Genomic DNA, 15,776 nt, shown 5'->3' with positions numbered 1-15,776 from the left:
CCCACTGCGAAATCCGCGTAGGGAAATCTTTTGCCCTTAAACAAAATTCCCAATCACATGGAATCTAATTGAAATGACTGGATTTCATCCTTGACTGTAAATGTGACCAGACCTTAAGGCTAGTACTCTTTCCTCAACAGGAATGATGTTTCAGGACTTACAGACAATTCAGGAAAGTGCCGCAAAGAACAATGAAAAGGCATTTAGCTGAGGTTCAATGTGTTCAACCCTGTTGAACAATTAGCAGTGAAAGCAAAATTGATAACAGCAAGCAGCTCTATAGTGAGGAGGACATTCCCTAGGCGATGCGCAGCAAACAGAGTCATTTATCAAGGAGACTGCACTAGCCAAATAATATCCCCCATCGTCCCCTGAGCTTTGCCCATGCAGTGGTAAAGAATGGAGCTGCGGAGGAGTCGTTATTTGAGTTGGCTGGGGGGAGGCGAGGGTCGTGAAGGAGGGCAAAAGGCTGCTGAGGTTTGCAGCGCTCAAACGGCTCTACATGATATCACTGGCCAATAATAGAGTTGAGAACGGACAGGATATCTGTGTACAAGCTGTTTTTGCCTTTTGAATGAAATGAATTGAAAGTGAATGTAAACTGATTGATTGGATCATCGTATTAAATATCTAGTGCAAGGGTCTTCAACCGGGGATCTGCAGCGGCACCAATTAATGTTTGAACACAAATAATTTTTTGTTTCAAAAATTAAAACATAGGTAAAAAAACATCACAAAGTCAATTTTAAATATAAGCACCCTAAAACGAAAGCAAAATTACAAGCGAAACAGATTTTGCAAATGCTCTATTGTGTTTTTGAGTTTGAGCGCTGAAGAATGTAAAATGTTCCTATTTACAGCGTGTTTTTGCAGCAGTGAGAAATTTAGCTAATGACAGATATGTTTGCTGATCTCTTGAATGCAATGGCCAATCAGAGGTGCCTCAGTTAGAATCCACTCACCGCTCAAAACGCTTAAATTTAAGCTCACTCTCGTGAATCCCCTCTCAATAGTAAACAACGACACAAAGAGATTCATTATGCAGGGTAGACAGCTTTATTGATTTTAATAAACGTTGTGAGATCACAAACTGAGATGAGTGACAGATTTTTAGTGATTGTAAAGTGAGTGGACTTTTGCACTTTTGAGGCTATGTAGCTATAATCCGTTGAATAAAAGTACTGTTTTTCATGCTGTTAAGAGAACCGACGGCCAATTACATGCTGCAAAGTTTTGGAAATTATATCTACATATAAATGCGTGATTCACTCTGAAGCTGCAATTGACATAGTGATACTAGCACGGGACAAAAATATGGCATGTCAAAATAGATATGCGCAATGTAAATGCAGTCTAATAGATTACTAGAAAAATATTTGTATCAATATATTTTTTAAAATTCCATTCCAATTATTTGTAAAAGTAATGCCTTGTAAATAATCTTAAATGTCTCGCTGTACATTGCTGTTCTTGTTATGGAGCCGCATGCTTACACATTTCATCTGCACTTTATTAGAAAATCCTCACTAATTTCAGATACTCAGTGCTTTGATTCTTAATTCTCCATCTCACAGTAAAATTCAAATGTACATTTTTAATAAACTTGTAGCTGTTACAAAAAAGTTCAGTTAAATTAACAATAATGTGCATAGGTCTGATCTACTGCCTTAACATTATATACAGATAACATAATATCAATTATTCTTAATCATAATATGGTTATTTTCGAAGTTATTATAATATCAAAGGCTGTATGCTTAATATGTAGCTCTGCTTGACACATTTTGTATCGGGGGTCCTTGCACACCCTGAAAAACTTTGAAGACCTCTGATTTAGTGTATGGTATTTCATGTCTCAAATGCTCTGTAAAAGAGTTCAGTGTAAGACTAGCTGTTTATGAGAGATCGAATCAGAAGTGACTGGTAGTGGCCGAACACTGAAGGTGTGTAGGTGTATACCAGAAGGGGTAACGGGGTTGAAAAGGTAGCCTACATTAATCTGTCACTTAGTAGACCTTAGCTATTTTGGGACCAGATGTTGGTTTCTACAAAAATAAAGTCCATTAAATTAAATATATGTTCAGTGTAAACTCAGCTGTTCATGAGAGATTGAATCAGAAGTGACTGGTTGTGGCCGAACACTGAAGGTGTGTAGGTGTATACCAGAATGGGTAACAGTGTTGAAAACATAGCTGAAATTAATCTGTCTCTTAGTAGATCTTGGCTAGTTTGGGACCAGATGTTGGTTTTTACAAAAATAAAGTCCAATAAATACCATTTATGTTGAGTATAAACGTAGCTATTCATAAGAGGCCAAATCTGAAGTATGGCAAATTGGTAGGCACCAAACTCTGAAGGTGCGTAGGTGTTTGTGCAGGGACACTACTAGTGTTTCTGGGCCCCCTGGTCAGGTTATTACGTCAGGCTCCCCTCAAAATCGTTCTCTGTGGGAATGCTGAGATTGCTGGGCCCCTCATCTGACCAGGGCCGTCATGCTCATCCCAACCTTCCCCCTGTTGTGGTGCCCCTGTTTTTATGTATATGCCAGAGTGGGTAATAGGGTTGCAAGTTACTGGGTTGAAAATGCAACCTATATTAACCTCTCACTTAGCCTTCTGGACAGGTTATATGGCCCCCCATCTGACCAGGGCCTTCATGCGGGTCCCAACCTTCCCCCTGTGTTTATGTATATGCAAGAATGAGCTACAGAGTTGCAAGTTACATGGTTGAAAACGTAACCTAAATTGACTAATAGACTAAGTTAGGCTACAATTTCAATCTTGACATGGGCTCCTCTCACAATCATTTTCCAGGTGAATGCTGAAATCGCTGGTCTCCCCATCTGACCAGGGCCCGTAGAATTGTCCCAACATTTTCCTCATTATAGCTCACCTGAGTTTATGTATATGCCAGCATGGGTAATAGGGTTGCAAGTAACAGTGTTGAAAATGTAGCCTAACTCTGTCACTTGTTGATCTTAACTAGTTTGGTGCCAAATTGTGGTTTCTTGTTTATTTTTGGTCATTCATTGGTCAGTAACTCGGGTAACAGGGTTAGACTGGATGCAGTCAATACTACAATTTGTGTACAAATTGAGAAAATACAATGAGTTATGTAATTGTCTTCCTGCCATGCTGTAAAAAGGTTCTAACTGATGTGATTTCTTGGGTGTCACTATTTTAAGAAATCTTCAATTTCCATTTCGATAGATAGATAGATAGATATCCCCCTACATTCTCCACCTAGATTCCATTTGACTAGATGTTACACCATGATGAAACATAATTTTTTTAATTCATATCTTCACCATATTTGGAACAAATGACCTTCAGACCATGAACATTATTTAAAAGGTTCTTAATATTCAAAACTGCTTCTCTGTAACACCAACAAATTTGACTTTGAAGATCCAGTCTTAGTTATTAGCCCTGAAAGCAAACAAGTTGTAAATAATTTAATCTGCTCAACCATGTTTCTCTGAGAAAAAAGTCCAAAATAAACCACCCCAAAGGCTGTTTCTGCTGAGAATATGCTTTAAAAAAAACTGTTAATTACATTAAAAATGTCTTAAGAGTAGTCTTAACTGCTTTTTAGTAAATTAATTATTATTTTCCTAATGTATTTTCTCAAGGTTACTTAGGCCTTATAATGAACCTCTGTAAATGCTTGAATTATATATAGACTCTTTATTGCCACACAATGCGCTTGTAGAAATTAAGGTCTTTTGGTTATGTTTATATTTGTGACAAGCTATTAGCTTATTTTTCAAGCTCTCAATGAAACTGTAGGGATGTATATCAGATAAAGAGATCAAGCTGCTTTTGTGTCCAATTTTCCACATTAATGGTCCCAGTGTTGGCCGCAGATGCTGGACTAATTAAAGGATTAAAGGAGTCGTCTCATTCACTGCCCTGATTGGTCACACCTGGGCTCTTTTCCACAATAGTGCCATTACAGCCCGTGTCCCAGGTGACACTAGTCTACATGTGTGTGTGCAAATGTATATTTCCACTACAAAAGGGGCAGCCTGTCAGCATTCACCTCTAAACAATGAGTGTAACCCTTCTTTGCAAGTGCAAATTGTAGTCTTTATGCATTTTATATTCATTTTTTTGAGGTTTTAGTTTATTCACGCCTGTGTGCTGGTGTCCAAAAAGTGCCTACATTAAGCTCATGACTGTCAGGGACAAACTATTGAGATATTAATTAGATCACCTAGCTGACTTTTCTTTAATCAGTGCTGTTGCATCACTTCCTTTTGAAATGCACAAACTGAATTATCAAAAATCTTCACTTATTTAAGCCTCACCTTGTCCACCTCTTTTCATACCCATTAATGTATTTCTTACCATATCATATTTCCTCTCTGTCCAACCCACATTAAATATAAATACATTAAAAAATATATTTATAAGATCAGAATGGGTAACAGGGTTGAAAATATCTAAAATAAGCTAGTTTGGAGTCAAATGTTGGCTTGTAGTTTAGCATAAATTAAGAAAATATTTGTTAGGTACTTTACTTAACATTACAATAACAAAAACGTTGGTAACAGTTGGTAACAGGGTTGACAATTCAGTTGTAATTGCAGTTGATTTATTTACTCACTGACATTTATTTAAAATAGTAATGTTATAATTAATATTTCACTTGTGATTAACAATTCCTCTCTCTTCTTTCTTTTAAAGGGACTTGAACTCAAACAACCTCACACATATTGGCAAGGATGACTTCGCTGGCCTTAAGCACCTCCGAATTTTGTGAGCTTTAATTCATTTATTTCGTCACATCAATCTTATTTCGGTTGTATTTTGTAATGTATAGAGATTCTGGCATTTAAATAGACATTTATATATGCCACGACTACAGCCAGGATGCAGACAAGAGCACATTTTAACATGTAAACAACAATTAACAAGCAAACTGTTTTATTGTATTTTAATTACAGTTTGTATGCTGTTAAAGGATGGAATGTGTGGCCGTTCTTCACACTCCACATCCTCCACTTTGTGGTGAATGTTGGTTTCTTTTTAAATTTCACTGTGCATTACTTTATCAATCTATACAGGCACCTCATGGATAACCAGATCGTCACTATTGACAGAGGAGCCTTCAATGATCTGAAGGAGTTGGACAGACTGTGAGTTTAGAGAAACATATTAATTCTCTCTATAATACAGAATTCTGTTTTGAAGGCTTTAACACTGTAAAGCCTGACATATGAAATGATAGTCATTTGAAATGGAGTAGTTTATTGAACCTTAAGACAAAATCTAAAATCAAAAGTCTCTCTCTCTCTCTCTCTCTCTCTATATATATATATACAGTAATCAACATTTGAAGTGGATCAAAACCTTTCATCAAAGTTGTCCTAAAACCTAAAACCAAAATGTATTCTTGTCTTAGGACAACTTTGATTAACTTTTTTGATCCACTTCAAATGCTGACTACTGTATATATATCAGAATGGGTAACAGGGTTGAAAAATGTCTAAACTAAGCTTGTTTGAGCCAAATGTTGGCTTGTAGTTTACCATAAATTAAGAAAATGTTTGTTAGGTACTTACTATACATTTACAATAACAATAACATTGCTAACAGGGCTGACTACAATTTGTGTAACTAGTTAGAAACTGGCACAAAATTATTTCCTTAAGCATGTTGGGACAATAATTATATTTGATGGATCAGACTTTTATGGCTTATATAGTATGATATAATGAGAATATGAAACTGATAATTGAGGAGGAAAATAATCTAATTTTTATTCAAAGGCCCAAACTGAGCACAAATATGCAATTTAATGCGGATGCTGATATTTCTATGGGCAAAACATAAGATGAAATTCTGATAGCATGTAAAGTAAATCAATTAGATTTTTTATAATAGTTTAGCAAGACTACTTACATAAAATGAAGTAAATATTAGTCATCACTCTATTTATACCAATAATATGTTTTAAGATGATATTGTCATGGTTATGGACTTTTGTTTGTGTTCTTGTTCTCCTGACTTCGTTTTTCATTGACCTAGTTTTCCTGAGTTGCCCTGATTAGTTCATTCTGTTCACCTGTGTCTTGTTAATTAAGTCATTAGTCCCTCTCTTGCTTTTGTTTTCCCTATTTCTGTTCTGTCCTGGCCGGTTATTGATAATGATGAAGTTGTGTTGATGTTGTGCTACCCTTTGCTCCTGAATTCCTTTTGTTTATTGTGTGGGTTTATCATTAAAAGACCATTTTGGAATTACTCCTGCATCATGCGCTTAGTATCAGCACCAGCACGTAACCGATATTTAAATGCTTAATTTTATGATGAAAGCTCTGTAGTTTCAAAACATGTAATGCAATGAAATACAATGATGCTTGAGAGATGAACAAGTAATTGAACATGATTTTTCTAAAAAGTGATGCATGGATATTCAAGTAAACCAAATTTGCTTCAGTATAGTAGATTATTTTTAGATTTCACAGCAAACGGGCACGTGAAGGTGAACGTTTTACAAATATACTTAATTATACTAAAGGAATTAGAAATTTGCATATTGAAAATTTTACAGTAGGATTAATAGGGATAGGGTTAATATAAAATGTATAGCATTTAACCCTCAGGTTCTGTTGAAATTGACTACTTTCCTAATATCTGGGCTCCCAGAGTCCCCAAAGCTGTATGTGTAAAATTAATCATAGTCATTTTGAAATTAACTTTCATGTTCCTCTGACCTAATAAAACAATCCAGATTTCACAATAGAGTAATGGACGATTTAGCACTGTGCCTGGAATCCAATACAGTAACATAGTTTTTCTTTGGGATCAATTTTACTTTTCAAAAAATTGCATTTATTTATGTTTTATATAATTTTTTTTCCAAATTGGGTTTTCTGAGCTATATATCTGTGTGCTCCCCTCAGGCATCTCAACCAATATCAGAATGGGTAACAGGGTTGAAAGTATCTAAATTAAGCTAGTCTGGGGCCAAATATTGGCTTGTAGTGTACCAAAAATTAAGAAAATGTTTGAATTTAAATAACCTTACAATAGCAATAATTATGGTAACAGGGTTGACTAATACAGTCAACACTACAATTTGTGTAACTAATTAGAAAACTGCACAAAATTTATTTCTTTGAAAGCTACAGTGTGTAAGGACAATTTGTAAGTAATCTTCAAACTGGGTTTAATTGTGAGCTGTATGTCTTTGTGCTTCCCTCAGGCGTCTCAACCGAAACCGTCTCCAGCAACTCCCTGAGCTCCTGTTCCTGAAAAATCCCGCTCTCTCCAGACTGTGAGTGACAGCTCCTTATCAGAAACATCAGGAAATGCTTGTTGAGATGGAACCACCCAATCTCACACAAAAACATGACGATAACTTTAGCAATAGCTTCTACTAATAAATATGTACCAAAACATTTTGTGTAGTGACTTCCTGGACAATCACGTCTTAATAAGATCTTAGGTTAGTTAGCTGTGGCTAGTCAAAATGTTTTACCCTATATTTTGTGTGCTGTTTTCATTATGCTAGGTTTACTAGCATATCCTATTGTTAGCTTAGCTAACATGCTAATACCAATCTCAAGTGGAATCAATCTTTGTGAAAAAGAAGTACACTTTAGCATAATTTAGAAAAGAGTACTAATTACCGAAGTAATATACTTAAGTGCGGACTTAATGTAATGTTTTCACACACTTAATTATATGACATATGGCAATAAACATGACAAAAATATAGTATATGGCTAATTTGCCTAGCCTAGCTTCTACCAATGAATTTGCGTCAAAACACCTTTGACGTGTTTTTGTAGCATCTTCCTGGACATTCATGTCTCAATAAGAGCTTATTAGGTTGGTTAGCTGTTGTTTGGCCAAGGGTTTTTATCGTTGAATACAGATACAGTTGGTAAAGTCTTCACTGTCGGGGGCAGTGGGTCAAAAACTATGTAGGAATGTGTGGGAGTACGGAAAGAGGCATAATGGGTGTGAACAAATAGTTAAGGACAGCTGTGTTTGCTTGTTATTTGGTTGTTGGTTCATGCCATTTCACACGTTGTCTCATTAGCGAGTTGCCATATGGACGTGGAGCGCTCAGTCAATCTGCCTGCGAACACCCCCAACCACCCACACATGCCTTTAGGGAAAGATGTCTGCTATTATAAATGAAATTCATAAGGTCTTTTTCCTTCAGAGACACTCGTTTTGGTAACCTCAGGAATATTGGTTTATGATAATGTGGGTCATGTGGGTAATGTGGGTTCTTTCTTGCTCTGTGTTTGAATTTTGTGGCGAACAATTAAACAGAGCAAGAGCTAGTTCATTAAAACAAGTAATAGTCTCCTAATACTCAATGATTCATTAGGCTAGCTTTGGTAATTGGCACCATGGTGGTGTTCTCCATGCACAATTAATTAACACATTTAATTAAGAGGGGAAATAACAGGGGTGATTGCTAATTATGATTGGTATGTAGATTTTTCCTCAACTCTGTCACTGTGAGTAGCAAATATTTTAATTTGCGCTAACCATGTGTGAACTTAGCTTAGAATGTGTATGCTACGAACCAATGACGATGACAGAAAAGACTAATTATTCTTCAGAGTTATTCTGTCTCTCCAGCCCTGTTGAAAAAAACTGCATATGCTGGTTAGGTATATTTTGACGCTGGGATGCTGGTTTATGCTGGTCCTTTGCTGGTTTATGCTGGTCCTTTGTCAGCACATGACCAGCATAAACCAGCAAAGGACCAGCTTAAACCAGCATCCCAGCGTCAAAACATACCTAACCAGCATATGCAGTTTTTTTCAACAGGGAGGAACGCTCAGAAATTGACTTAATTTGACAGGATACTGTAGCGTGAATAGCTTTATTCCAAAACCTAGTGAGCTGCCTATGAAGACAGCATTTTAAGGACTATAAGTGCACTCCTAAAGTGAAGGTTGTTCTGAATCGTATACGATTCATAGCAATCAAAATGATAGTGCCTCAAATCTCATTTAGGACAAAAGCATAAACAGCACCATCCAACAAGCTCAGTCCAACAAAAAAAAGGTGGAGGATAATAATGCGGGATCATTTCCATTATAAATATTTTTTTGGTTTGTTCAGTACTTTTATGTATTGTTACAAATAGTTGAATGGTTTACCCAATATTTTTGTGGGCTGCGTTTATTGAGCTAGGTTTATTAGCGTATCCCATTGTTAGCTTAGCATACATGCTAATACAGAACTCATTTGGAATTAATTTGTAAAGAAGTACAATTTAGCATGCTATTTAAAAGAGTAATTATTATGAAAATAATATACTTTAAAATAATATATTTAAGTGTGAACTGAATGTAAGGTTTTCAGACACTTTCAGAAAATGTGTTGCAGTTTAGAGTGCTTTTTTGACCCACTTAAGTTGGATTTAAGTACATTTTAATAATATAATTATTTCAGAATGTTATTTCAAGCATTTATTCTAAACTAAAATATACTTTAATGTAAATTCTATTGAAATGCATAGTTGTGTCTTTCAATATATTTGTAATTACACATCTGTAATGATGAAGTTGCAATTTTAAATGTAGTAATTTTAAATGTAATATTGAATAATGCACTACAGTTAAAATTATAATTAAGTACTTTACACGTGCTTTAGTATGTTAGTCAGAACATGAAAATAATTGTACTTTAGAACACAACTAATTATTAAAACGTGATTATTTGAAATGTACTTTAAAGTAAAAGATTTAAGTTGACATTTTTACAAAGTGCACTTTTACGTAAATGTGTTAAGAAACATAGTCATGAAAGTCTCTCTCTTTAGGTACACTTAAGTGAATTGTTATTTCAGTTATAATATATTATTTGCAAGTAGAGTTCAAGTGCACATTCAGTACAATTAAATGCACTTCTTTGAAATTTGAGGGAATTTTATTTTAGCCAAAATTAGCATCACGCAGATCCTTGAAGATAAGACAAGTTTTTTTTATTTGTGTGTGTGTGTTTATAAAGTTATGTTGTATGTATGCATCTCATTGTTAGCTTTGCAACATACTAATGACAAACATGTGAGCAGATGACCTAGCCCAAACTTTAAAAGCATATAGTATGTTTCTAAAGCTTAGCTGAAGTGTTTTGTAGTGCTAGTAGTACATGATATGCTAGCTGGTTGTTGTGCTAGAAAGTTTTTTGCTTTACAACTTACAAAGATTTGTTGTTTGTTGCTGCTTTAAATATGTCGTTGGTCTTGAAGGAGCCTTCAAGCTGAATGGTTCTTCTACATGGTAACATAATGGTCATTTTACTGCACAAAGCACATTTTCATGTGCTTTCAGGAACTTTTCTTTGGAGGTTTTCTTGTAAAATTATGCAATAATGGCACAATGAACCACTTCTTACAGTTCACTGGCCGGTCACACAAAATGTGCTTGAGTCAGACGTCTGCCTAGTTGTAGTGCTAGTGGTGACATGAGGAATTATTTATGATAGTCTACTGAATTATTAAAAATTAATGCACACCCGAGGTTGTAATGTGAAGCCGAGTTCAGGTTTTGGTAATTACCTGAAAGACATGTAGGCTAGCATGATAATCAGCTAGTGTTTATCTTACAAAACATAAGCTAACCAAAAAATAACATAAATAATACGTTTTAACTATCTATAGCTTTGGTTGTATATAATATGTGTAACAATTTAAAAGGCGCAATGATGGATACAAATCAGATTTTTCGGCCATTTTCTCTCTATTTACTTTCTTTGCTGTCTTTAAGCTCTGATGAATGAGTTTTGCCTTTGCTAACATTTAATATCCCTCAGTAAACAGTACGTCAAACGCAAAAAGACAAATGTAAGAAAGACAACAGCTAACAAAAGAAAACCAGTGTGGCTAGTCAGAGTCTCTCAGATCCCACAACTTGTTGCTCGTATTTCCCACTCAGGCCTCTTTTGTCCACTTCTTCTTGTCCTCTTTTAAGGGTTTTCAAATAAAAGATCTGGAGTGTAATATTTGCAGAGGTCGAGCAGTCTTATTATCCGTACTGTTTGCCTTCACCTCTGGATGTCAGCCAGGTTGAGACCGCAGCGAATGCAAACTGAACATCGTTGGCAAACAGCTTTGAATAAAGGGGGTTACCAGGAAACCCTGCGCTCACACTGAGAGCACTGGAGGCTCTTCTTCCCAGAGTTTAGGAGGTTGTTTCTGGTTTTCCTTAGTGTTTTTTAAAGATGGATATGATTGCAAAGTCAGAATGTGTTTAAAGCGCTTTGATGTGATATAGAATTGGCCGTGTTGCATGTAAATAATGGAAAACGGCATTGCATTATCATGATACTTCTTGTGATTGAGCTGTGTATATTTTCAGGGTTCAGTACAAGTTAAACACAAACAACAACACTTGGGAAGCAACTCACAATGGAAGAGAATGAGGAGCAAAAATTTGAAACTTGTGATACGTTAAAACTTCAGAATTATTTGAGTTGAAAAGTTGATCTTGTCATTTTAGAACTGTTATTGGAAACAAAGTTGTAAAATTGAATGTAAGCTTACACAGAAGGTTATGCTATTAAAACAATATTTTAACATGAACAAATCGTCCCCATTCCCTTCCACTGTAATGGCGTTTTTCCACTGTGTGGTACGACTGGGCTCGGCACGGCTCAGTACGGCACGGTTCGGCTCGGCTCGGTTTGCATTTCCACTGCAGTTCAGTATTGCTTTAGAGTGGGCGGGATTATTCGCATGTCATTATAGTTGCACCGCCTCTACTGCCACGACTCCTAAAAAAAGCTTTTTCATTCCGCGTCGCCCCATCAAGCTCTCACTGGATCCGCTCCTCTGCTATCAATGAGAGGAACGTCTGTACTTCCTCAACAGACAACAAAACTTTTTGGTTGTTAAAAAAGGTGCGCTCGTTCAAAACAGTTGCATTCGATCCTTTGCTGGCTGTGCTGATTTAAATCTAGCGGTTCTGTTGTGTTTGTGTCGCAAGTTCAGTGACGCAGGTAGTGACGATTCTCTCCGGCCAATCCGTGATCAGCAGAGTTTGCACGTTACGTTTTGGTAACGGTATGGTTCACTTGGAACCCCAACCGAGGTGGTACTAAAAGAAGTACCAGGTACTGTACCCAGTGGAAAACCCCCAAAAAGTGAACGTACCGAGCCATACCGTGCCGTACCATGCAGTGGAAAAGCGCCATAAGTGTCTCATTATAACCCAAATTTGTTAAGAAAACAATGTTTAGAAAATGTTGGCATTTTATCCAACCAACTGAACTCAACTGAACACTTATCTAACCTAGAGTAAGGTTTTGTTGCTCTGAGGTTGCAATTGATACACACAGTACAAATAGAGAGCAACTTCACTCCTGAATCCACTGAGAAATGTTGAGTTCATATTGATATCTCTGACTTTGGCTCATTAATACGTGAGATTACTGGGGTCTTTTTATCAGATAATTCCCTGAGTGGACCGGTAACCAGTGACCAGCGTTCACAGGTAATAAGCTGTAAAGTAGAAGATAACATGTTGGAATGATCTCTCTGGAGCAGAAAATATTGCTTACATTTACATGAGTGACAAATTAATTGAATTAGCCCTAGAACGCATAAAAAATTAAACTATCCCCACAGAGTGCATGCGTGGGTCAAATATGACCAATCTGGTGCATTTTACTTTATAAAACTGCATTATTTTATCATAAAAAGTGTAAAGCAATATTTTTGTGAATATTTTCTTAATTCAAGTATGATATTGAAATATCATGACTCTTATATTTAACTCATATTGAATTTATTACATATATTATTTTAGATTTTTTTTTAAATGACCAGTGGAATGCGTTAAATAACATAGAAAATGTATGTCATTTTGACCTACATATGCATTACAGGAATAATGAAAATGCCTTTTAGAATGAAAATCTAAGATCAAAAATGAACCATCTCTGGAATGTGAGGTGAAAAAGATCTCTTTTGGCAATGTTTGCACTGAAAAATACAAGGAGCAATTGAAAACCCAGGCCATTTTAGACCCACATTCACATATCTGACTCAAACAGCTGGAAGTTTTGTGTTCATTTCTATACTTACTTATGGAAAAACAGACTCCTTACTATTTGTTAAAATAAAACATATTCTGCATTTTCTCACTCTTTTTCATTCCATTTCACACTCGATTACAGATTTCTTATTATGTGTCTGGTTTATTGTCAGGTTCAGTGGCCTGACTTCTACGGGATATAGTACCTTAGCAACGGCCACCAATAATACAGCTAATGTTCAGTGTCTGCTGTTAGCTTTTAGCTTTTTACTGCATTTTACTCTTTAAACAAAGAAAATGAGCTTTAATTTGCTGAACTCTTTAAGGAACTTAAAAGGCTTCAATCAAATGCAGACTGTAGCTTGAACCAATTGCGGCGAAACTTAAAAATAGTTTGCAATTGCAGCAAAAATCACATGCATTAAGAAAAGGTCACCGATGGCTTTCACATGGAGAGAAAACAGATGAAATGACATTTAGGAATCCAGATGTTCTTTTATTAAATGTAAATTTCCCGCAGAATAGCACTGAGCATGACTAGATATGAAATATCGATACATTTCTTATCCATGGCTGTGAGATTGTGTCACGCTCATTTTATTTACCACCAAATTGGAAATGTTTTTCATGCAGAGGCTTTATTTTGTATGGTTGAAAGTAATTTGAAAGTCAACTAACGTAACTAAAATAATAAATAAATGAAACAAAAATAGAGACGTTTTGAAGAATCTTCATGCAGCTTTTTAACAGTTTATTGTGAAGAAACACCACACAATAAAAGTAGTCTGTTTATCTGAAGTTTTATTGCTTTGTGTGAGAGACAGAAAGAAAATGAAATAGTTCAAATGCATAATACATAATTTAATAAATCTGAGACAAAGCTGATAATTGAAACACTGTAGTTCACCCAAAAATGAACATTTGCTGAATTTGACATTTTCAGCAAGTCTCCCCAACTGTAAAATAGCAATAAATGTTGCATCTTGACTTGGCATTTTTTTGGTTGCTGATGTTTTCTAACCTAAACTTGCTTTTCAGCATCAGTTCAGTTCTAAATATGGATTTAATTTAATTCGATCTTTTAACAATTCTTTTAATTAGGGACTTAAGTGAAAATGCCATCCAGATGATACCAAGAAGAGCATTTAGAGGAGCCACGAACATCAAGAACTTGTGAGTTAAAGTTCACACAACTTTATCTATAAATGTTTCTTTTAATTTCCCCAATAAAATCTTACCCAATAAAATGATTTAAATGTAACCTTTAAATGATCAAAATGTCTTGTGTGCCATCGTGTTTGTGTTGATCTCAGACAGCTGGATAAGAATCACATCAGCTGCATTGAGGACGGAGCGTTTCGTGCCATGAGAGTCCTGGAGGTCCTGTATGTAAATTAGTAGTTTTATAAAAAAAAAAAAAAAAAGCTGTTTATTGCTTGGTTTGCGTGTATTTCGGATCATATCTGTTTCTTTTTTCTTTGATTCTCCTCCATAGCACACTGAACAACAATAATATCAGCACCATCCCTATTTCCAGCTTCAACCACATGCCCAAGTTACGTACCTTGTGAGTCCAGAGCCCTTTCCACATTTCTTCTCACACAGAAGTATGAGGATTGACAATAGTGATGCTTGCAGTCAGTTTTCAGCAGTTTTCTGCTTTTGTTTTCCTAGCCGGCTGCACTCTAACAGTCTGCGGTGTGACTGTCATTTGTCATGGCTGTCTCAGTGGCTCAGACAGAGACCAACGCTGGGACTTTACACACAGTGCAGTTCACCACCCAACCTACATGGCCTCAACCTGGCTGAATTGCAGAAGAAAGACTTTATATGCTCTGGTAAATCTGGCCTCTTGGGGCATAGGATGTAGTTTTGGCTGTACCGTTGGCTTTTTTTTTTTTTACAATTTAATAATAAAATTACAAGATAAATATTTACTTAATGAAGGTCACATTCTCTTTCCTCAAAGTTATATATATACACTGAACAAAATTATAAACGCAACACTTTTGTTTTTGCCCCCACTTTTCATGAGCTGAACTCAAAGATCTAAGACTTTTTCTATGTACACAAAAGGCCTATTTCTCTCAAATATTGTTCACAAATCTGTCTAAATCTGTGTTCGTGAGCACTTCTCCTTTGCCGAGATAATCCATCCACCTCACAGGTGCTGCATATCAAGATGCTGATTAGACAGCATGATTATTGCACATGTGTGCCTTAGGCTGGCCACAATAAAAGGCCACTCTAAAATGTGCAGTTTTACTGTACTGGGGGGGGGCAAAAACCAGTCAGTATCTGGTGTGACCACCATTTGCCTCACGCAGTGCAACACGTCTCCTTCGCATAGAGTTGATCAGGTTGTTGATTGTGGCCTGTGGAATGTTGGTCCACTCATCTTCAATGGCTGTGCGAAGTTGCTGGATATTTTCAAGTTTCAAGTTTCAAGTCTGCTTTATTGTCAATTCTTCCACATGTACAGCACATACACACAGAGAATTGAAATTGCGTTACTCTCAGACCCTTGGTGGTTTCTGACAGTTTGTGCAGAAATTCTCTGGTTATGCAAACCGATTGTTGCAGCAGCTGTCCGGGTGACTGGTCTCAGATGATCTTGGAGGTGAAGATGCTGGATGTGCGACAGACACAGATTGCGACATCTGTGGCATTGTGCTGTGCGATAAAACTGCACATTTTAGAATGGACTTTTATTGTGGCCAGCCTAAGGCACACCTGTGCAATAATCATGCTGTCTAATCAGCAT

The 15,776-nt window shown here is 36.2% G+C and overlaps 1 protein-coding gene across 1 annotated transcript in view; it reads left to right on the top strand.

The window, feature by feature from the left end:
• Positions 1 to 15,776, top strand: part of LOC107551370 (slit homolog 1 protein-like) — a 45,681-nt gene that overhangs the window by 3,049 nt on the left and 26,856 nt on the right. Inside the window, exons 2-8 of the mRNA XM_016232947.1 lie at positions 4,689 to 4,760; positions 5,069 to 5,140; positions 7,210 to 7,281; positions 14,114 to 14,185; positions 14,326 to 14,397; positions 14,508 to 14,579; positions 14,687 to 14,850. Coding sequence (XP_016088433.1) covers positions 4,689 to 4,760; positions 5,069 to 5,140; positions 7,210 to 7,281; positions 14,114 to 14,185; positions 14,326 to 14,397; positions 14,508 to 14,579; positions 14,687 to 14,850 — 596 coding nt within the window. The remainder of the gene's footprint in view (positions 1 to 4,688; positions 4,761 to 5,068; positions 5,141 to 7,209; positions 7,282 to 14,113; positions 14,186 to 14,325; positions 14,398 to 14,507; positions 14,580 to 14,686; positions 14,851 to 15,776) is intronic.

This window comes from Sinocyclocheilus grahami, unplaced genomic scaffold (assembly GCF_001515645.1).
Source record: "Sinocyclocheilus grahami isolate Dianchi unplaced genomic scaffold, SAMN03320097.WGS_v1.1 scaffold422.1, whole genome shotgun sequence".
NCBI lineage: Eukaryota > Metazoa > Chordata > Actinopteri > Cypriniformes > Cyprinidae > Sinocyclocheilus > Sinocyclocheilus grahami.
Note: the sequence above shows the minus strand (reverse complement) of the source record. Positions and strands in the feature narration are given on the sequence as shown.